Source organism: Condylura cristata, unplaced genomic scaffold, assembly GCF_000260355.1.
Source record: "Condylura cristata isolate star-nosed mole 26May11 unplaced genomic scaffold, ConCri1.0 scaffold00008, whole genome shotgun sequence".
Classification (NCBI taxonomy): Eukaryota; Metazoa; Chordata; class Mammalia; order Eulipotyphla; family Talpidae; genus Condylura; species Condylura cristata.
In genome coordinates, this window is record NW_004567109.1 from 6,581,283 (window position 1) to 6,602,002 (window position 20,720).

At 59.2% G+C, this 20,720-nt stretch overlaps 1 protein-coding gene across 1 annotated transcript in view; it reads right to left on the reverse strand.

The window, feature by feature from the left end:
* Positions 1 to 1,984: 1,984 nt before the first annotated feature.
* Positions 1,985 to 20,720, reverse strand: part of RCC2 (regulator of chromosome condensation 2) — a 19,803-nt gene continuing 1,067 nt past the window's right edge. The window contains exons 2-13 of the mRNA XM_004679355.2: positions 16,457 to 16,680; positions 15,811 to 15,904; positions 13,257 to 13,400; positions 10,729 to 10,860; positions 10,390 to 10,478; positions 9,130 to 9,244; positions 7,462 to 7,628; positions 6,094 to 6,274; positions 5,834 to 5,939; positions 5,199 to 5,271; positions 4,679 to 4,756; positions 1,985 to 4,221 (exon numbers count right to left, since the gene is read on the reverse strand). Of these exons, the coding sequence (XP_004679412.1) occupies positions 4,117 to 4,221; positions 4,679 to 4,756; positions 5,199 to 5,271; positions 5,834 to 5,939; positions 6,094 to 6,274; positions 7,462 to 7,628; positions 9,130 to 9,244; positions 10,390 to 10,478; positions 10,729 to 10,860; positions 13,257 to 13,400; positions 15,811 to 15,904; positions 16,457 to 16,680 (1,508 nt within the window). The 3' untranslated portion in view covers positions 1,985 to 4,116. The remainder of the gene's footprint in view (positions 4,222 to 4,678; positions 4,757 to 5,198; positions 5,272 to 5,833; positions 5,940 to 6,093; positions 6,275 to 7,461; positions 7,629 to 9,129; positions 9,245 to 10,389; positions 10,479 to 10,728; positions 10,861 to 13,256; positions 13,401 to 15,810; positions 15,905 to 16,456; positions 16,681 to 20,720) is intronic.

The window sequence follows — 20,720 nt, forward strand, 5'->3', positions numbered from 1 at the left end:
AGCCGCATCCTTGTTCGGGGGAGGGTGTGACGGGCACGTGAGGCCTCTGGGAACCTGGGGCCTCTTCGTCTTGAACTTGGGAGTAGGAAGTGGTTTTCTAGGCTAAGCCTCATCAATAAGCTGGGTTAGAGCCCCAACTAGCACCTTCTCCCTTCCAGGCCGGCCCTGGCCCCTGACCCGTCTTCAGGACAGTGACAGCTCCTGGGCAACCAGCTTGTCGAGTCGTAAGCTGACTGGTTGGCTTGGCTCGCCCAGTGTGCATTTCTCCCGAGGCATGAACAACTGAGACCTCTTCACCCAAGCCTGGACACCCCCCAGTTCCTGCTCATGAATCATCGGCTCTGCCCAGCCTGGGTTCAGCTGAAGCCTCCGGCCCCATTCTCCACTCCCTGCCGACCCTGCCATCTCTGTGCCTAGGCCTGTGGGCATTTGACATATTTGCACTACTGCCCACCCCTCAGGTGAAGGAAATAGTCCCTGTACCCATCAAGAGAAAACAGGCTAGGCTAAGAAGATTCTGGGCTTCAGAATCTTCATCGACACAAGCAAGTCCTTGCATCGAGAATGGCAGGCCCGTAAAACCACAGCTCCGAGTGGGAAGACTCCTCTCCCTGTAGCCGTGATCCTCCCATCTATTCAGTTGAGTTTCCCCCAAGCCAGGGTCCAGGCTTGAGGCTGCTCAGCGGCCTAGGAGTCCGGGTGGAGGCAGCTCTGGGACAGTGAGGGCTCAGGCCTCAGCCAGGCCCCACCCTGCCCTCCCTCCAGGTGACCTGTTTGTCTCTCCAGCGTGATCCCCAGAACCTCCCCCTGCAAGCCTGTGCTGCTGGCCATGCTGGCCCAGGGGCCTGCCAAGCACAGGGAGGACAGCGATGGCCTCGCCAACAAACTCCTCCAAAGTTAGAGAGGGCTGTCCCCCAGGAAGGGACCCCAACACCAGCCGCCGCTTCCCCTGGGCTGCAGGCCTGACACCCTTCTCCTGCCCACCCATGCTGTACTGGGCACCCATGCAGCCAGGGGCTGGCTGGGGGCCATCTTCAAGCCTAATGGTGCCTCTCCCAGCACGGGGTTGTGTCCTGCTCCAGAGCAAGCTCCCAAAGGGCGTCCATTCCTGGGGACTCCGACAGGGTCATTCCAAACACAGGCTGTCCACTGCCACCCGTGGCCACAGCCAAGGCCACGTCTCTGGACATCTGCCACCTGTCCCCTTCTCCCGAAGGCTTCTACCAGCCGGGACCCAGCGTTGAGGAACCCAAGCACATCTCTTGGCAGCTGTCACTCGCAGACCCCTCCCAGGTCCCAACCAGGACCTGGTTTGCCATCAGCGTTGGTAAATTCCAAGAACACAGTTTACATTTTGACTGACCTATGACGGTGGAGGACCTGGACTGGGAAACAGCTTCCTTCTAGAACGAGGATGTGTTGGCTTAAAGCAACCTGCATCGCCAAAGTGCCACAAGCGTGACCCACCCATGCGGTGTATGTGGCTTCAAGTGGCCAGTGAGCAGAGAAGCCTGTACTCACAGGCACCACTTGGGGGGTGGGGTGCCCCCCCCACCTGCGCTTAACACAAAGCTGGCCTCTGGCACCCTCTGGTGGACAATCTGCCATACTGCCCTTAGGGGTCAGCACTAGCCTGAACTCACATCAGTGACCACTGGGCTCCTTTAAGAGTTGGGGGTGGATGAGAACACACAGTTCTGGGAACATGAGATGCACCACTGTTCTGGATTCTTCCATGCCTGATCTAGTGAAATCCTCTTCAGAGCCAGGTGGCTTGAGCAAGTGAGATCAACCACCCCCATTTCCACAGTGTGGGTCTAGAAGTTACAGTGACCACTGATTGGCCCTCCTTCCCTGGAGCCATTCTTCACTCAATCCTTTTTGGGGTACATGAGCAGCCAGTGGTAGGGGGTGCCCACATATTCCTCCTATGGAAAAAGAAACAAAGCCAAAACAGAGTAAACAATGATGTCATTTATTTAAAATGTTTACTCCAAGAATATATATATAAAAAAAAAAAAATAAGACAATTACAGCACTAAACCAGGCACCTTCACCAAATCACCTCCTTTTCTTGGATCCCCTTTCCCTCCAAGCCTCCTCAGCTGGAAGACGTCGGCTGCCCAAAGGGTCAGCACCTAATACCCATCCTGCCCAGGGCCCTCTGTACCTTTCTCTCGGAGTACAGGAACACTGCCTCCTTTTCTAGAGTTCTCTCCCTAGTAGGAAGGTCATTTAAAATTCAAAGCCAAAAAAACGGCTTTGAGAGGACAGGGCCTCACTCGGAAGGACGCGCCCTTTCTGCTCCAGTCCCTGGCCAGGGGCTACTTTCTAGGATTGGCTGGCCATGGGCTTCAGGCAGTCCCCAGGCAGACGGCAGACCCACGGACGGTGGGGGCAGCCCTGGCAGAGGCCAGAGCTCGGTCTCAGCTCCCACCACCCTGGCCCCTGGCCATCACATAAGACAGGTGGCCCGGGCCCTGGGGCAGGTGCGCCCACACTCCCTTCCACGAGACTCGTCCAGGGAACCGGAGGGCTCCACGCGCGAAAGCTTGAGCCAGAGACGGTGGCTTGGGGTGATTTGGACCAACGAGGTTAGTTTAGCAGAAGCGTCCTTCCCAGACTACCGGCTGGATGGTGGAGGTGAGCACAAAACCAGACTGGAGCTTCGGCCAATCTCCTTACACGCGGCCCCAGGGGGGGGGACTGGCCAGACAGAGCCTGCTCAATGCCCTCAAAGGCAGAAGCCACTGTAAGGAGCCATGGGGGGGGGGGGGTGAGTAAGGGGGAAAAAAGCAACGACTAGATCATTTTTGGCATTTTAACATCGAGACAGTGACAAGTGGTAACAATAGCAAAGCAAAAAAAGAGTAAGACCAATATTTAACCTTTAACCTTCCCATCCACCCAAATCTCACACTGAAGTTCTACCCCCATCTCCCCCGTAAGCACCACTGAACTAAAAAATCTATTTTAAAGCACCCAAACCAGTCCAGACCCTCTCGAAACCCAGAGCCCAGCCGGAGCGGCCCCCCTCTCGGGTCCGAGCGAGAGCAAAGGCACCTCGTAGCTCACGCAGAGCAGCGCGACCGGGACGAGCTGGGCACAGGGCACTCGTGGGCTGACGGGGCAGTCACGCTGTCTGTGCCGACACGCGGGGAGGGGACTTCTTCGGCAATCCCAGCTATTTGGTACCAAAGCCAAGCAAATGCGACTGGAGGCGGGTGAGCAGAGCAGGCGCCCGGTCTCAGAACCCAACAGGCCGTTCTAGCAGGATCCGGCCAGCGGCGGCACAGACAGAGGCGCAGGGCGACAAAGCCTGGCCCGGAACGGGCCGCTCCTCCTCGGCAGGGGCTCCAGAGCGCTTCCTGCTGCGGGCCGGGCAGCTCCAGTGCGCGCCAGCGGCGAGAAGCCGCGGAGCTGAAGCCGGTCTGCCCCGAAGCAGCGTCCCGCCTCCGCTCGCTGCTCGGGCCCACTGGTTCCACGACCACCTGATTTCCACTTGGACTTCTTTTATGGACAAAGCAGAGACGAACGGCTAGACACAGGCCCAGCGCCCCACCGGGGGAAGCGGCCGGCTCTACTGATGCTGCAGCCAAAGGCAGTAGAGGACGTCCGAGCGGCCAGGGGAAAGCTACCAGATGCTTCCGTAGCATGCGGGCGAGGTTCTGGGGGGAGTCTTTGCCTGGATGCTGCCGGTACCCCCAGGGCCACTAGCGCTGCTGGCTAAGTGGTGGCGCCTGTCCCAGGTAACACCCATTCGGATCACGACGTTGATTACAACTGGAGAGGGGGCTCTGAGAAGTGTGTGTGGGAGCAGGAAAAAAAGAAACAACTTAAAAAAAGCCTAGATTGCTCAAAGTTTCTGCCTCTTTTGTAGGAATGGTAGGTCAACTATGAGCAAATATTTTAATCAAAAAGTAAGAGAAAAAAACACTTTGGAAAGCATACAGAGAAGGTAGTTGACGTTGGATCACTTATAGAACGGAACCTCAGGGAGGCTAACAAAAATGCGCCTTCGGTCAACCTTTGCTTTTTAGATTCCGCGCTCGATTTCCCGTCCCAGTGCATGGAATGACAGCTGCCGCAGAGGTGGAGTGGGGGGACCCGGGCGAGTCAGAGGGTTCGGGGGTTATACTCTGGCAGTTTCTTGATCTTCTCCTTCTCGGTCTCACTCTCATCTCTCGCTATCACCAAGGAGTGCGAATAGCCCATGGCCACCTGGGAGGACAAACCAGCGTTGGGGACGCAGGCGTGTGCGGCTCTGGCCCTACGTGCAGCGTGGAGCTGGCGCCCGGGGCCACCTGCAAAGCGTACTCGGCCCTTCACCAAGACCACCCGCCTCCACGTGCACCCCCGGGCTGCCACAGGGAGCCCCAGCTTCCACACGGCCGGGGTGGGTGGGGACGCGGGCGCTTGTTCCCGACCCCCCACGGGGCCACTGCGCCACCTGCCCGAGGATGCCCAGCCCGCTCAGGGTGAGGAAGGCGCCCAGGGCACAGCAAACCCTCACGGCTGGACTCCGTGGCCGGGGTCACTCAGGGAGGGTGGCGGGCTCCCACTGCCTCCCCCAGCAGGAGCATCCAGCACGAGGTGGCAAGAAAGCTGCTCAGGGTGCTTGCGCAGGCCGGGGAGGCCACAGCAGGCGGAGAGGAGCGCCGGGCCAGAGCCTGCTCACCTGCTCTGTGAACACGCCGTCCAGCGTCTTCACCTCTTGGGCTGCGGTGGAAGACTTGGGCTTGTGGTCCCCGTAGCCCTGGGAAGCAAGCGGAGGCGGGGTCACCGTGCTGCAGGCGGACACGGGACGACAGCCCTCCCCCCGCCAGGCGCAGAGGGAGCGCCGTCCCCAGACAGGGCCAGGCTACGCCAGGAGGGGCCACGCGTGTCCTCGCACGGGCTGTTCTTGCTCAAGCCCCGAGGTGCGGGGAGGAGGACGCAGCCTTTCCCGCCGTGGCCCAGACACAGACGCTGCCGAGTCTGAAACCGGGCTACGCTGTGTGGCGACATGGTCAGTGAGTTTTCACACGTTACGTGACGGGCACAGAGCGGGGCGGTTCCAGCTAGGGCACTCAGACCTTTAACGCAACAGGGCTGGGGTGGGAGGACAGGTGGGACCCCATCTTCCTTGGGCCTATTTCTAGGGGGCAGGTCCTGAGGCCCCGAGGGGTTCCACCTCTGCACTGAGCAGGCTTACTCACCAGCTCCCCGAAGGTGGGTGATGGGCCCCAGCTGATGGTGCTCTCGTCCGCGGCCACGATGATGCTGCTCTTCCTGCAAACAGGCGGACAGATGGTCATGGCCACAGCCAGCAGCCCAGCCCTGTCCCCTCCGGGTCCTGGAGCCGCTCACTACCTTTAAGCAAGTACATGCCGCTGTGGGCGCCTCATGGCTCGTTTCCCAGTAACCAGCTCCTGAACCCGAAGGCTCATTCATGGGGGTGCTGATGACACAACCCTCAGCAGGGCCAGGAATGGCAGGGTCCCAGGTGGCCACCCCCCCCAGCCCCGCCGCAAACTAGGGGTCCCAAGGTCAACACACACTGGGAAGAGAAGAGACCAACCCAGGATGAATGCCAAGTTCTTCCCAAGGGACTTGACCACTGGTGTGGGTGGGCCAAAACTACGGCTCAAAGCCTGGTTACACACAACCAGGCAGCTAATGAACAGCCAAACCCCTTTTCCAGAAAGTGTAAGACCTCAGCAGGCGTCCAGTCTCTTCCCGTGTGTGCTCCCACCTGCGTAGGGACTTGAGTCAGCAGCGAGAGCGTCCCAGAACCAAAGGCGCCCCGGGCCCACCGCACCGCCCCCCAGAACCGCAGGTCTCAGCCACGCACCCACAAGCCAGGCTCCGGATTCTCCAGCCGCAGAGATCCTGTACAGCCTTCGGGTACATGGTGGATTCACGGGATGTATTGGTGGCCCCCCAGAAAAACAGACCCCCTAGGAAAGACAAACATGTCCCCCTGTGACTCGGACGAAGGCAGGAGCAAGGGCTCTGTGCGGGAGGGGCCTGGGGAATCAGCCCAGCCCAGGCCAAGGGCACCCGGCGCGGGTGCCCACCAGGACCCCTCCGAGGCCCGGAGCGGGCACTGACCCACTTCGCTGACGGCAAAGGAGCAGGTGTAGCCGGCGTAGATCTGCGATGCCCCACGTCCCGGGAAGTCGAACAGTTTCACTAGGCGGGGCACCATCTCGTCCTTCTGCTCGGCGTGACCCAGCCGGCCGTAGCCCCCAAAGCCCCAGGAAAAGACGCGCTTCTGGGAGTCCAGGACCAGCTGCGGAGACACAACACACAGTGCTGCTGCTGGGGCCGACCAGACACCAGGGCCTCAAGGGGCAGGCGGCAACAGCCCAGGGCTGACACAGGCCGCCAGGGACGGCACCTTCTGCCTTTCTCGTCTCTTCAGGTCACGCGTGGCACCTGTCCTTCATCAGAAGTGAGAGCTACAGACCCAGGGTCCTTGGTATCCTCAGTGGCCACCTACCAAGGCTCAGTCACCTGACCCAGAAAATCCCACAAGAGACTCAAAGCCTTCAAGTTCACCTGCGGGCACACACCAAGAGCCCAGGGCTTGGTGGGGGGTGTCTGCAGGACAAGCCCGCCCCCCACGGTACTGTGTATCCCTCCCGCGGTTCATGCGTGGAGTGAGGGAAGTAGCCGGTCGAACACCAGGCCTGCATGCGCTCCCTGCACTTAGGTCCTCACAGGAGGAGAGCGGAGTCCCTAGCTGAGGAGATGGTCGCGACAAATCCATGGCTGGAATAAACTCAGCATAAAATAAATGCAAAATAGTCTTAAAAAAAAAAAAAAAAAACCCGCCAGTGAAGAGGAGAGTCCTGTCCCCAAAGACCTGAGCAAACATCCCCTCGCCTCGGCCAACACTGACAGAGCCACAGGAAGGACAGAGGCCCACAGGGCCAGGGCCCGGCTGACCAGGTCACCTCTGGCTGGTCACTGCAACAATTTTAACATCTGTTTGGCGTTTCACATCTGATCTTGAAACTGTATAATCGCTGACCACAACCTGCCTGGGGGTCCGACACAGGACCCGGGAATGCGCTGACCACTCCGTCCTGGCCCAGGTCCCCAGGCGGCCCGAGTGGGGCGCACCAGCCCGCTTGTCCCTGACTCTTGGCCCAGCAACCCTGAGCCCAAGAAGTGAGCCCGGTGGCCACTCTTCTCAGGGCGAAGCAAACACGTGGGCAGGCCCCAGGGGAGGCACAGGTGCTCGGTCCTGCCTTCACCCAAAGGGACCTTCCAGAAACTACCTCAACAGCGAACAGTGACTCAGCCCCTGGCAGGGGGTGGAGTCTGCTGGGAAGACGCCAAGCCGGGTCGGACTGCGGCAGGCGGCACACACTGGGGGCGCGACCCCGACCCCCCACCCAGGCTGCAACCGAAGCCGCCCCCGCAAGCGGGCAGGGCAGGCCGGGAGGCGGTGGCGCCGGGATTCCCACTCACCGTGTGGTTGGCACCACAAGCCACGTCGCGCACAACCACGTTGGGCACCGGCAGGATCTGCCCATCCTTCGTCTTCTCGATGAAGATGGCCACTCGCCGTGGCACCAGCTCGCAGTCGTACTCGATGCGCTGCGCCCGCGCGATGAACTTCCCGTCCGAGTTGTGTCCTGCAGCCCCCGAGGCAGAGGTCAGCAGCGGCACAGGAGCCAGGGCCCCCAGAAACTCCGCCAGGCAGCACGCTCCCATCTGAAGCCAGCCCCCAAGACGCGGGGAAGCCAGTGACTTTAAGGCACAAACGTGGTGGCAACACCCACGGCGGTCTCCACAAACAGTATGTGTCAGAGCTGCACTGTCTCTGTTCAGACCGGGTGGCCACATACAGGCCCCTCCTATGCTGACGCTCCTGCTCCTGGAGTCTGCGTCCCAGGTGGGGGCCCGGGAGCCTCTGGAGGCGCCAGGAAAGTGGAGCACAGCCCCAGCCTGACTCACCAGCAACCTGCATGTTGCCAGAGCAGACTCAAAGGGCAACGCCCCCCGACCCCCAAGCCTGACCCAGAGAGCCGTGAGCAGGGTGAGGGGGGCGCAGCGCCCTGGGGGGCCTTCTACCTCGTCACACCCACGCCCCAAGCTAAGGGGTCTCTCTGGAGCTGGACGCCAGGAAGGCAGTTGTAAGGCAGGCTGGCAAGAACAGCGGCTCAAAAGCGAGCCAGCTTCTCAAACTGCCTTTAAATGGGGCTGAAGCGAGAGACGGGCCCCGCACGTGTTCAAGCGGGCAGGGGGCACGGCCGCCCCCGCCATGCGCGCCCAGCAGCTCGGCGCTCCCCAGGAGGCCTCCCGGGGACCTGGGCCGGAAGGAGCCCCGATCGCACTTCCGGCCTGGGGGTGGGCCCGGGGACGCGCCCGTGGCTATGGCAACGGTTTCTGCACCAGTCTGGCAACTCCCTGGCAACCAACGCCAAATGTGCGTAAGGGGCTGTTCTTCCTTGTTCGCTGACTGGAGGTATATTTAGTCGCGGCGAGTCACCGTCGCTGCAGCCGGCCGCGAGATGCCCCTGGTGCTATTTATACGCCTCCATCTGCCCCGCTAATGACGCGCCGCCGCCCAGATGCGGGGGCCGGATCCGGGCCGCGCCGCCAGCAGAGGGCGCCCACGCCCCGCCGCCTACCCGCAGGGGCTGGCTGGCGGGAAGGCGCCAGGGAGGAAAAAACCACTTCGAGTCAGATGGGAAAAGAAAATGGAGACCTGGTAAAATCGGGCCTGGAGACATTTTCCACCGGCCTGGGGCTGCTCCGGGCTTTTCCTATTCTACTCAGTGAGCTCTCAGTGTGTGTCTAGCGGCGCAGGCCGGTGACAGGCCAGTGACAGGGAAGGGACGCCGCAGCCACCAGCCCCCTGGGCACCTGGGGGGCTTCCACAGCCGGCCTGGCCGGCCCATCTCCGTTTCAATAAAGGCAAATCTTCCAAGGTCAAAGCGAATGGGGGCAGGCTGATTTCTTGTTAACAACTTTAAGTCCTTTTCTGTAAATTCCCAAATCAGGAAAAGCCAGGCAGGGAAGGCGCCTCCAGCCCCGACCTCCCCTGGAGGACCCTGCACCCGCAGCCCGCACTGACTCCCGCGCTGAACATGCAGTCAGACGACAGAGCTTTTAAAAAGTGTATTTCCATACCCAGCTGACCATATTCAGGGCACCCAAAGGAATAGAGGTTTCCTTTGCAGTCCATTATCATACTGAATTCAGCCCCGCAGGCCATTTTGGTAATTGGCTGGCCGTTGTACATTATCTGGAAGAAAAAGCAGCAGACTTTCAGACGTTTTCAAAATTGATAAAGTCTCTGCCTCCCTGTAGATTAGCGTGAAACAATTATTAGGTTACAAAGGAAATTTCACGAGTCAACAATTCTGGGGGCAAAAACTCAGAATACAGTGAAGAAAACACCCCTTGACCCCAGCCTTCCAGTACAGGGCCGAGTTCAAGGACAGACAAACTGTGTCCTCGGGCGGCGGCCTTCCTCACTAACCGTCACTGCCCGCACTGTGCTCGCAGGCCCAGCAGACGCTGACCAGCTGAAGAGCGTGGGCCCGGGGGGGGGGGGGACTGGACAATGAGCCCCCAAATCTCTCTTTAATCACTAATGCTGGTGTCAGTCCCATCTGCGGAAGGAAAGTTTTGGAAGTGTCACTGCCGGCAGCCGACAACACTGTGTGACAGTCTCCAGGGCTGCTACAGGGACGCCTGACTAATGGGTCTTAATGGGAGGTGTCAACAAGAAATAAAACAGTTCAAAATTAGGAAGTTGGTGGGAAGAGAGTAAGGCCCTTCTCAAGTTACCTGAACACGAGATTTGGAAACAAACCTCAGGGCTTAGAAAACCAGCCAGTGCGGTGACCGGGCCTCCTCCCTCGCCACCCCAGGTCAGAGTGTGCGGCTGGCCGGCCTCGAGCCGGGCACGCGCAACTCCGTCTCCTTTAGGGCCACGGGGCCCGGCGTCGCCCCCCTAGTACCTAAGCTGCTGATCACTTGCTAGTGTTCTGCCCCCCTCCATCTGTGCTTCCTGGGTTAGCTGCAAGCGCCAGCGCCCTTCTCAGAAGGTAAGGAAGGGTCTACCTAACACCACACCTGGCAGGTGACTCTAGTACAGAGTCAACACTTGAAGAAATCTGCAAAGACAAATCATATCCCTAACACTTCTCACTTCCTTTGGGATAGAAAAGATTTAAAACAAGGCCTCAACAAATTACTTCAGCCAGAACGAAAACTTTCTCTTTAACTGCGACAACATATACAACTTGCTCCACTGACGGCATCAAGGCCTTTCCACAAGGGCTAACTAGTTCAAAACAGTGAGGAAAAAATGCAGGACCTAGGCCCAGAGAGTGCAACAGGAAAGCAAATGACGAGGCTCCCGCCGGCCGGGGCCTCGGGTACCTGTGCAGGGCTCGGAACGGCGTCTGTCTGGTTGCCGAGGCCTAGCTGTCCCATCTTGTTCTCTCCAAATGCAAACACAGAGCCCGTTTCTGGAAGAAGACAGTTGCTACGATCAGGAATTGAAGGCATCAATCAGAACAAAAATGGCTTCTGTCAGGAAGAGGGGCCGTGGAAAACTGGGAGCAAACGACTCCCGGCACACACCCAGCTCCCCGGCCAGCGTGAGCTCCTGGGCAGCACCCACGGGGCTCTCTCCAGGTGACCCCGTCACAGGGGCCAGCCAGCCAGCCCGCCCACCCCGCTCTGCCGCCAAGTGTGGCAACACCAGCCACTCCTTACCCGTCAAAGCCAGCGTGTGGTTCCGCCCACAGGCCGCAGACACAATCACCTCATGGCTGAGACCCTCGACGGGCTTTGGGGCTTCCACTCTCTTGGTGTCACCGTGACCCAGCTGCCCCTTCTCATTTCGACCTGCAAATCAGAGCAAGATAAAGTGGGATGGAGAGGAGACCAGAGCCGCTTCAGGGCAGCAGGACCCCTCACCTGGGGCAGGTCTGGGTCTGCAGCTGGTGTCCCCGGGGCGACAGCTCTCGCCTTCCTAGTTCCCGCCAGCCCCTGGAGGCCTGCCCGCTGCGCTGGGTGACCAGGGCGAGGGGCTGGGCCCAAGCCCTCTGCACAGCACTGCCCAAGTCACTTGCCCTGAGCCTCTTTTCTGGACCAGCAGCACTTCCTGCAGCCTCTGCCACCAGAGGGACGCTGCGAGCCGGACGTCACACAGGTGCAAACTCTCTGCTCACTCTCACTTCTCAGCACCTGCCAGACGATTCCCTCATTCCCTGTGCTCTGAGGTATTTTAAGACAGTAACCATTTTCGACACCTGCCTCACATGAGTTTAATTACCTCAGCGCTCCAGGCGTCTACCGTGGGCCGTTTGGTGCCTGCCGTCATCATCCCCTTTCTCTGCCCACCGCGCTGCACTGAACAGCAGCGCCACCCGCCTCAGGGACACCGAGCCTCCCACCCAGTGAGCGCAAGGCAGGGTGCCCTGGCAAAGCTCTCCAGCGCCAGAGCAGACGTGGAGAGTTGGCTAGGACGGGGGAGGCTGTGCTCCCCGAAACCACGCCTAGTTTTCACCATGGGCTACACGAGGTCCCCACAGAGCAATTCACTGGCCTCTCACAGGTGCTTCTCGCGGAGAAGCGCCTCACCTGCAATCTGACATTTGCAGGCTTGGGGCAATTTCATGGGGCCAAAGTGTCCCGGCAACTCCTGGGGGCATGTCATCCCCTTCCCAACCAGAAGCCTTCCCCTTTTGGGGCCAGGACAAGCACTAGGCCCCTGGGAGAGGCCTCAAGAAGGCAAGGGTGGACGGCCCTCGGAAGGGAAGCGCTGCTCCTTGGAGGTGGCCATGGCACGACACTGGCAGGTGGCAGGCACGGGCTTCCTGTTAACAGGAGCTGCCCCGACCCTGGGGACAGCACTCCAAACGCCGGACAGTGCTGAGTGGCAGCTCAGTGCACTCGAGGCCTGACCGGCTGGAGGTGCAGGCCCCTCCACACACTCCTGCTACAGACAGGACAATGCCCCGTCTTTCAGAGTGGCCCAGAGCGGCCTCGTGACATGCCCGCCGGCACAGCACCCCGCAGTTCCAAATCAGTTCATGGGGGTTCATCTCTGCCACGGGGCCAGGTCAGACACACAGGCTTCAGTCACTCCCTGCCCGTGGGACATTTTTAGAAGTACCACGTAAGTGAAACCCAGTGAAGAGATCAGAAGTAAGATCTCTGAAGCCCGAAGCTGACACAGAGCGCCTGTTCAGCGTCGGAACATTAGCAGGAGGGGTGTTTGGGGGAGGGGCACACCTCTATGCCAGCCGTGGAAAATGAAATTCATGGCGATGTCAGCATGTCATCAAGAGACTATAAAGTATAAATTTGGGCCAGACACAGTTGTTAGCTTTTTCCAACGGAATTACAAAATTAGCAGAGTGCAGAGAAGACAACAGATGTTAATATATTTGGACTTTGGTAGAGCAGCTCGTGAAACTGCAAAAAATGGTTCAAACAGACTGAAATAAAAACGCCGTCATATGGACAAAGAGCCGCCAAGGACCAGAACAAAGGGCGGGCACACATGCCAACCGCCCAGCTGGAGGAGTGTCCAGGAGCCACCAGAAGGGCTTGGGGATAAACGGAGTCTCCGTCAACGTCGGTGTCGGTGACTGGGAACTGGGCTGGGAGGCTGTGTCCGGAAGTCCTCTGCAGGGGACGGCAAAGGCAAAGACAGGGCTCTCCCACGTCCCCAAGCCAGAAACCCAGCACAAGAGAAAAGCCAATCAACTCGGAAAAAGTAAACTCAACTCCGGGAAACAGTAAGAAACGGACACAGCAGGCAACGAGCCACAAAACCAGAGTGTGCGATGCCCAGGAAGCGGGCTGCAGGCACACGAGCTGACGTCACCATGCGGCGTGGCATCGAGGTGGCCAGAACAGAGGCCTTACATGGCACCGGGGTGCCAAGAATGGAGGGGACTCTGCCGGGGCACAGCACGCCTACACCTGAAACAGGATTCAGTTCCCGGCACCTGGATATCAGGTCCAGGTTCCGCCAGAACGGCCAGATGAGGTTACTGTCCTGCAAGAGGAATCCAGTGTCAGGGAGCCACACACAGACAGGAAAGGCAGGGCCGGGGTAAGGTGGTTTAGATGCGAGGTACAGATGAGGTGAGCCAGACACTGGGAAGAAAACACGGGCTGCAAATCAGGGAGCACTGCCTCCCAGGGGTGCAGCCTCCCCCCTGCAAAGAGAAGTCTACCCGGGGGACCAGCTCCAGCGGCACTGGTCTCGGCCACAGCACAGTACTTACCCCAGCTCCACAGCTTCCCTTCTGTGGTGATGAGGAGGCTGTGGGCAGCACATGAACCCGAAACCACCGTCCGCACCCGGACCCCTGACAGGCACCCATACCTGTGAGGCCCCCACAGATTCTGACCGAGATTGCGGTAAGCAGCTGCAAAGAGAATAAGAATGCAAGTCAAACACCCACGGACCATCAATGCAGGTGAGGCACACCCCTAAAATTCTCACTACCACAAAGGGACCTCTACACTGTGATGCCGTCCTGGGGTTGCCTCGTCCCGTTACCAGGAGGCTGCCGGAAAAAAAATCACAGCTCAGAAACTGCCCCCCACGCTGGCATAGAACTAGTCAGTGACCATCTGGACACCGATGTGGTTCCACCTCCATCTCTGGCCCCGGCCCAGGAGGACCTCAGACCCACGGGTGCAGAGCTTGCCTGAGGGCAAGGGGCCAAACACAGGAAGCGTCCAGCCGGAATGCTGGCAAAAGACCCAGTAGCTGCCCCTGCGCCTCCTCTCTCTGCACCCCATTCTCTGAGGTCTCCTCACCATCCTCCAGAGCCATTTCCCTCCTGGACACCACTCTGCCCCATTTCCAGCCACTCTGTTTCCTCTTTCTCAGGGCCTCAGGGTGTTGCCCAGGTCACGGCCCCTTGCATTTGTCCATCTATTTGCTTCCCCAGAATACCCTTTCCTGGCCCCTGCTTATTCTTCGATCTCAGGTCCTGGGCCCTCTCCTCTGGAAGTCCTCTTTGCCTGCGTTCTCCCTGGCCATTGCACCCAGGGAAACCCTCGGAGCCCCAGGGTCAGAGCTGGGCCTTCCCTACATCTCTAGCCCAGGGCTGCAAAATGTCCAGCACAGTTAGCACCACGGGTGTTGACAAGGAGTGTGGGAGGGAAGCTACAGCTGCCTCCTTTAAGGTCCCGTGTCACCCTACTGGTGGACTGGGCATGGCAAATTTCTCACTTAAGATTTTCGAGGACAGAGCAGCCTCTCAGCCCACGGGGCCTACTATGAGCTGCTGGCTGCATCCCAACCAATGGTGCTCGGTTGATCTGGACACAGGAGCTGACTGCTGACTCCCAGCTGCTGGCTCCGTGGGAAACTGTTCAAGGTCCATCCCCACCTGGGGACGCCCTCTGTGGGCGGCAGGTCTTATCCTTTAAGTACACAAGGGAAGAATGGGATACCCCCGCCCCCATGAAGCATCAGGACCACACGTCGTAAGGTCACACAGTAACACCCAAGCGTCACCTTGGTGACACTCCTCACCACCAAGAGGTGGAAGGAAAATCAGCCACTTCCTGGGGGAACAGCAAACTGAAACATCTTCACAGGTCACTTTAGGGTCTGTTTACCATGAAGGCAATCATGACAGAGCACAGTGAGGACAGCATCCGTGAGCAGGCCCTTTCCCGGGCAGCTCTGTGCACGCTGGCACCCTCGGCACCAGGCTGGGCCCCGTCAGAGTGGGGCCTCTGCACCTTCCTAGGCCGCAGCGGGCAAAGTGGGGTGCTTGGCAGGCGAGGGGCCTTGGGGAGGGCAGGCAGCCACCAGGTGCGGGCACTCTACTGGTCATGGGGATGGAGGGCTGAAGCTACGATTACTTTTAGCATTAAAAGATAAATGTAAAACTTCACTTCATCCAAAGAGGGGGAACTGGCGAAGTTGGAAACGGGCAAACATAAAGCAGGCTTAAAATGAGGCCAGTCGGGCAGTTTGTTCAGCTGTGCGTGAGCGGGGCTGGTGCCCTAGCTTCCGCCCACCCAGGGGATGGAGTGGCCTGACAGAGCGGCTCCAGCCGGCCCTACGCCCGCAGGCATGGGCACCCCTGCCAGCCGCTCCACCCCAGCCCGATGCGGGCCTGACGGCCGGGTGTTTCCCCACAGGAAGGTCCAGCTCCCACTTCCAGCGCCGCCGGCACGCCTGCCGAAGTGGGAGTGAGACGGTCCCTGCCGTCTCCAGGCTCCGGGAGTGTCAGTGTGCAAATATTTGCTCACTGGGCCATGCTGGGAAGGACTTCGGGAATCTTTCCAAAGGAAATCAAGAAGCCATAAAATGTGGCGCTGTGCCAGCCTCACTCTCTGGGGTGGGCAGTTTTCTCCGGAGGAGAGACACAGACGCTCTGAAAGCATCTGGCCTTCTCAGTGCCTTCACTCCTGACTGTGACCTGGATCATTCGGCAACTTGCAAAGAGATGCGGCCATCGGACGTGTGACAACCAGGTAGGGCATCTGGACACCCCAGAGAACCAAAGTGTCTTTTCGGTTTAATGAAAGTAAGTGTCGTGAAAAGGAAAATGGAAAGATGGTACCCCATGTTTATTTGAGGTGACTTTTACATTATCCTGTTGCACCTTTGTGGAACTTGGTTTTAAAAAGGTCAACTGTGAAGGGAGGGGCCCTCACAGGACCAGGGTTTAAACCCAGCTGCATCACTAGAGAGGCCGTGTGGCCACGGGGAAGCCCCGTCTCTCTGAGCGCGCATGTGAGTGGCGCACGCCCGCCCAGCCCCGCCGGAGCCACACCGCACGTCCAGCGTGGAGGACGCGTCTCTCATACCTTGTTGCTTAGGCACTTCTTTTCGACCAATCAAGTCCCAGTTGGTTGCCCCAAAAATCAAAAGCTGCCCTTTGCACTTAGACCCTTCAAGTTTCTAGAGACAGAGAAAGAGGGAAAAAGAATTAGCTTGGAGCGCTGCTTCCAGCTTTCCGTGTCTGCCCCAGGACAGCTGGGGGAAAAGACTCATCGTTAGGGCGTCTGTGCAGCAGACAGAGGGGATCAGCGGAACCCCCTCCGCAGGGGTCCCCGCACACCAGCCCACCGCAGCTCACCTTATGCCCAGGCTTGTTTTTATCCTTCCATTTATTTTTCTTTAAAATATCTTTTGCAGGCCCTCCCTGGTGGCGCGGCGGGGTAAAGCAGAGCACTAAGAAGCTAAAGTCACTTCAGCATGAGTTCGACACCTGCCCCGGAGGTGGGCGCAGCAGACCTCTCCTGACCTGCCCACGGTTCCCCTCAGCCGTGTACTTCGTCCACCTGCCTGTTCTGCTCCCCACTGTCTCTCTGGTGAATCCTATCACCACCCCTGCACCTCTGGCCTGTACCCCAGCTCTGTATGCATAAATAAATCTTAAAATAAATATATCTTTTGCAAAGCTCTAAGGCACACGCCAAATGACATTCCTCCCTCCGTTCTGCAAAGTGCCTTCCACAGCCATCCGCTGGAGGCCCGGCCACCTGGCATGGACGCCAGGGGCACGACTCCAGGGTCCTGCCACCATTCCTGCACAGCAGTGATCCAGTCGGCTTTCCCCTTCAGCCCTCCAGGCTGCCCGCTGTGCCTGACGGCCATGGGGAACCAGGAGGGAAACACCTCTCCCTCGATGGGAGGTAGGTCCGGGAGAGGGCTTGGGTGGCCTGAGCCCGCCGCTGGCCCAAGAGCCAGGTCTCAAGGGAGAGGTGATGGGTCCCAGCCAGGGCACTTCAGTCCTAACCTGTCTTGACCTGAACGACATTTGGGCCAGACTCAGACTGTCCATGGCAAAGGGCCCCCTACAGTGACCACTGCCACACCTGCATCACTGCTGTGTCCTCAGCACGGTTTCCCAAACGCCCGCGTGGGCCCCTTCAGAGTGCAGTTCTGAATCCTGAGCTCAGCCACGTCCCCTTCTGCCTGGGTCCTTTTCATTACAAACTCAGCACATTTAAGGCACAGAGGTTTCCTTCTGTGACCTGAATTGTTCCTGGGAGGCTGAAGTACGCCTCCCCACCCCCATCCCAGCTAGTCCTTCTAGCCTCTGGCCTGGTGGAAGGTCCCTAAAACAGGTTCCATTTTTTTTTTAAAGATTTTATGTATGCATACAGAAGTGGGCATAGGCCAGAGGTGCAGGGGCCATGAAAGACTGAGACAGAGTGGGGAGCAGAACAGGCTGGGGGAGCAGCGGGCAGGTGAGGAAAGGTCTGCCGCGCCCTGTGGGTCAGCTCGGGGCGGGGGTAGAACTCGCACTGAAGCGGCCACGGCTTGGCTTAGCTTCCAGTGCAGTGCTCCAACCTGCTGCGCCACCCGGGAGGGCCCAGATCCCACTTCTAAGGGAACTTTGCAAATGACCCCATCCACACCCTGGGGGCCCCCAAAGCACAGGCCCCTGCCCCAAGGTGCCGTGGCCAGAGGAAGACAGCCCGTGCAGACACACCACAGGCTGCAGGCCAAGGGAAGCGACAGCCAGGAGGGGGATCCACCTCACCACATTTAAATTATTTAGAGGACGGCCTCGCTGGGAGGGTGTCCAGGCCTCCAGACGGCAGACTCAGGTTACTTGAACCGGAGCCTACTGTCCCGTTATCTTCCCTTCTTTGTTTAACTGGCGGCCTGGGCTAGAACGTTCTACAGGTTCACTGGGAAAGAGGAGCAGCAGCCAGTGGGTCCATCTAGGTGGCGGGGAGGAGCACTCCGGTTCGCCCATGGCACTGACAACCCACTGGGGAGGGAGCTGCTAAGGCACCACAGGGGGAGCTGCCAGGCCCAGATCAGGGACAGCTACTGGGGTGACGGCTGCCGAGGCCAGCCTGGCACTGCCGCCTCCCCACCCCCCGCAGACACAGGGCTTGGGGCCCTGCGAGCAGCGTGCATGGCAGACACACACTCAACAGCACCTTCTCCCCAGTGCTGCTGGCAGTGGGCCCTGGCAATGCCCTGGGCAGGAGGGGCGGGCTTTCTTGTGATGGGAGATGCCAGCCGGCACTTGAGGGAGTAACCAAGGGCATGCGGCTACCTGGCCCATCAGGCCAGCAAGGCATCCCCACCCCAACCCAGCCTCCCCATACAAGGCGCTGACAGAAAATCTCACCCATCGAGTCCTCTTCAGCCAGTGGTCTGAGGCTCATGAACAGCACAAAGAGGCCTTAGCGCCTCATGTTAGTCAGATGGGGGTGACTGCACCTCTACACACTGCTGCGTAGGCCTCTTCCAAGTCCCCCATAACTCTCCCCTTCCCCTCATAAGAAATAAAAAACTAGAACAAGGAAAAGAATTCCAGATGCCCCTGAAACCGCAGCCCACATCCCTTTGTCAGGGAACAGGCCCACTGGGAGGAAGAACGGTGGGGGTGTGGGGGGGGGGGTCCAGCCAGAGCACTGGGGAGGGCTGGCAGGACCGAGAACTAGAAGGCCCTGGGGCCCTCTGGGGCTTGAGTCCAGCCCCCACTGACGGAGGGAGACTGTTTCTGGATGGCTCAGTGTCTGCAATGTGGCCAGGGTCTTTTCTGCCCTGCGGGAAAGCTGCGTACGGTCGCCGGGGAGTGACACGCTAACGTCACTTCACCTTGCTGCTTCCCAACAGCCGGGCCACATACCTGGGCCAGTGCACGAGTGCACGGCCTCGGCAGGAGTCTGTACCGCCTTCCTCAGTCAACAAAGTGGGGTTTCTGGCCCAAAGCGATTCTGGGTTATTGCCCAAGAGAAAGGAGCATGTTTATGAGGCCGAGAGTCAACCTTTTAACATGCATCCACTTAGAAGACTCGGCTGGGGGGGTGGGGGGCTCAGAGATGCCGGCAGCAACAATCCCCTCGTGGGCCATCAACTGGAACAGACTTCAAGCTCCGCTCACAGCTGTATTTATTTGGTCTTTCAGATTGGACAGATCGGACTCGGGGTCCACAGAACCGTAGCAACCCCACGCTGGAAAGCGCACAAGACCCGGACCACCCAAGACACTCATTTCCAGAACTCGGCCAGAGCTGCTGGCTGTTATCTAGGAGGCTGGAAGTTCATGGGGACTTGGGCTGAATCACCCCAGAATCATAAAACGCTCATCCGACACCAGTACCGGTGAACACAGGAGCACACAGGACAGACGCCCAGGGCTTTATGAAAGCCCCACAGCAGCACAGGGTCTAGGGTCGGTTCTCCGAAAGCCCCCCACCTGCAGCGCCGCACTCCGAGAAGGCAGCAGGTTTCAAACAGCTGGCAGCTACTCTCACAACCCACCTCCTGCCAGCAGCTCTGGACAGTGGCAAGGTTAGCCACACTCACAAAGTTCTTTCTAAAACAAGCCAGGGACTGCTGTCAGCTGAGGCAACACACAGGACCCCCAGATCTACTTAAGAGGTAGAGGCCAGGAGCCTGGGCTGGGTGGTCGCCCCAGGACCAGGAGCAGTGCCCAGCTACACCTATGGGAGAGCAATGGGGCAGCCAGAGATGCCTTGACCCTGGACCAAACTCAGCAGATGCCAACAGACCCAGCAGCTGGGGCATTTGCCCTCGCCATGGGGCTCTTTCATAAAACGCTTCGTTTGTTGAGCCCTCAGTCTCCCGGATGCACCAGGGCTAGGGCTGGGGTGCCGACCTAACCAACTGGGTCAAATAAGCTCTGCCTTTGGTCCAGCTGGAGGTGAGGGATGGGGCATGTGCACACGTATGCATATTAACTCCAGAATTTAAACGACAAGGAGCCAAGTAAACATGTCCATGCCAGGAACTGTGCTGAATGATCCTCACCCACCCCCACCTCTACCCCACCCAGGAATCTCCCAGTTAGACTGAGGGAGCGCCATTTCCATCAGACCACCGGCTGCAGGTCGTCCCAGTGGGGATCCTGGTGCCCCTTGGCACCCTCGGAGTCTACTCAGCGTGGGTGGAGGGGGGGGAGAGACCCTGTTACTTCCTGACATCACCACTTGTAGCTGGAACAGTCTTGCTTTTGGGAACTCAGAATGGAGAAGAGGCAGCGCCAGGGACACTCCTCTCAGTTCCTCCTGAGCCACCCTGGCTGGGGTCGCAGAAAACTAGGTTTGTCAAAGGAAAACAGCCCCTGGGCCCCATCATCTCAAGGCTGCAGCCCACTCCCCGGCCCTGGCCTGACCCCTGCAGGCACACACTTCAGGCTGGCCCCCCAAGGCGGGGCTCCCCCTGCCCAGGGGACGGCAGTTCCGAGCATCTGCATGCGACAACTCTCAGTGGCGGCAAGAACATCAGAGAGAGCCTGGGCCGTGGTGCAGAAACTGGCCCGAGCGATCCAGGACTCAGCCCTCGACCTCTGTGCCCCAGTTTCCTCACTCATCAAGTGCATGTAGAAACACATCCTTTTGCCCGGCTAAGCAGTGCCCAGCTCCTGGGAGGGGGCGCGCTGGGGCTGCTGACTAGCACCCCTCTGGCGTGCCCGGTTCCAGAGCCCAGCAGGACTTCTCATCTTTGGGGTTCACTGAGTATATGGGGCGCACACCGATCCTCTCCTCGGCGAATGTCCCATACTAAACTTTCGTGGTGGTGAGGACTGGGGATCCCAGATTAAGCTTTTTGTCGGGGGAGTCAATCACGACCCTAACAAGTAAAGGCCCCACTCTAAGGAGCAAGCTGGAGCCCATTCAGAACAAGGGAGATGCTTCTTTGGGGGTGTGAGGGGACACAGAGCCCGCAGCCGGCACCCCGCGTCCTCCGGCTCCAGAGGACGAACAAAGCCCGAGCACCTCTC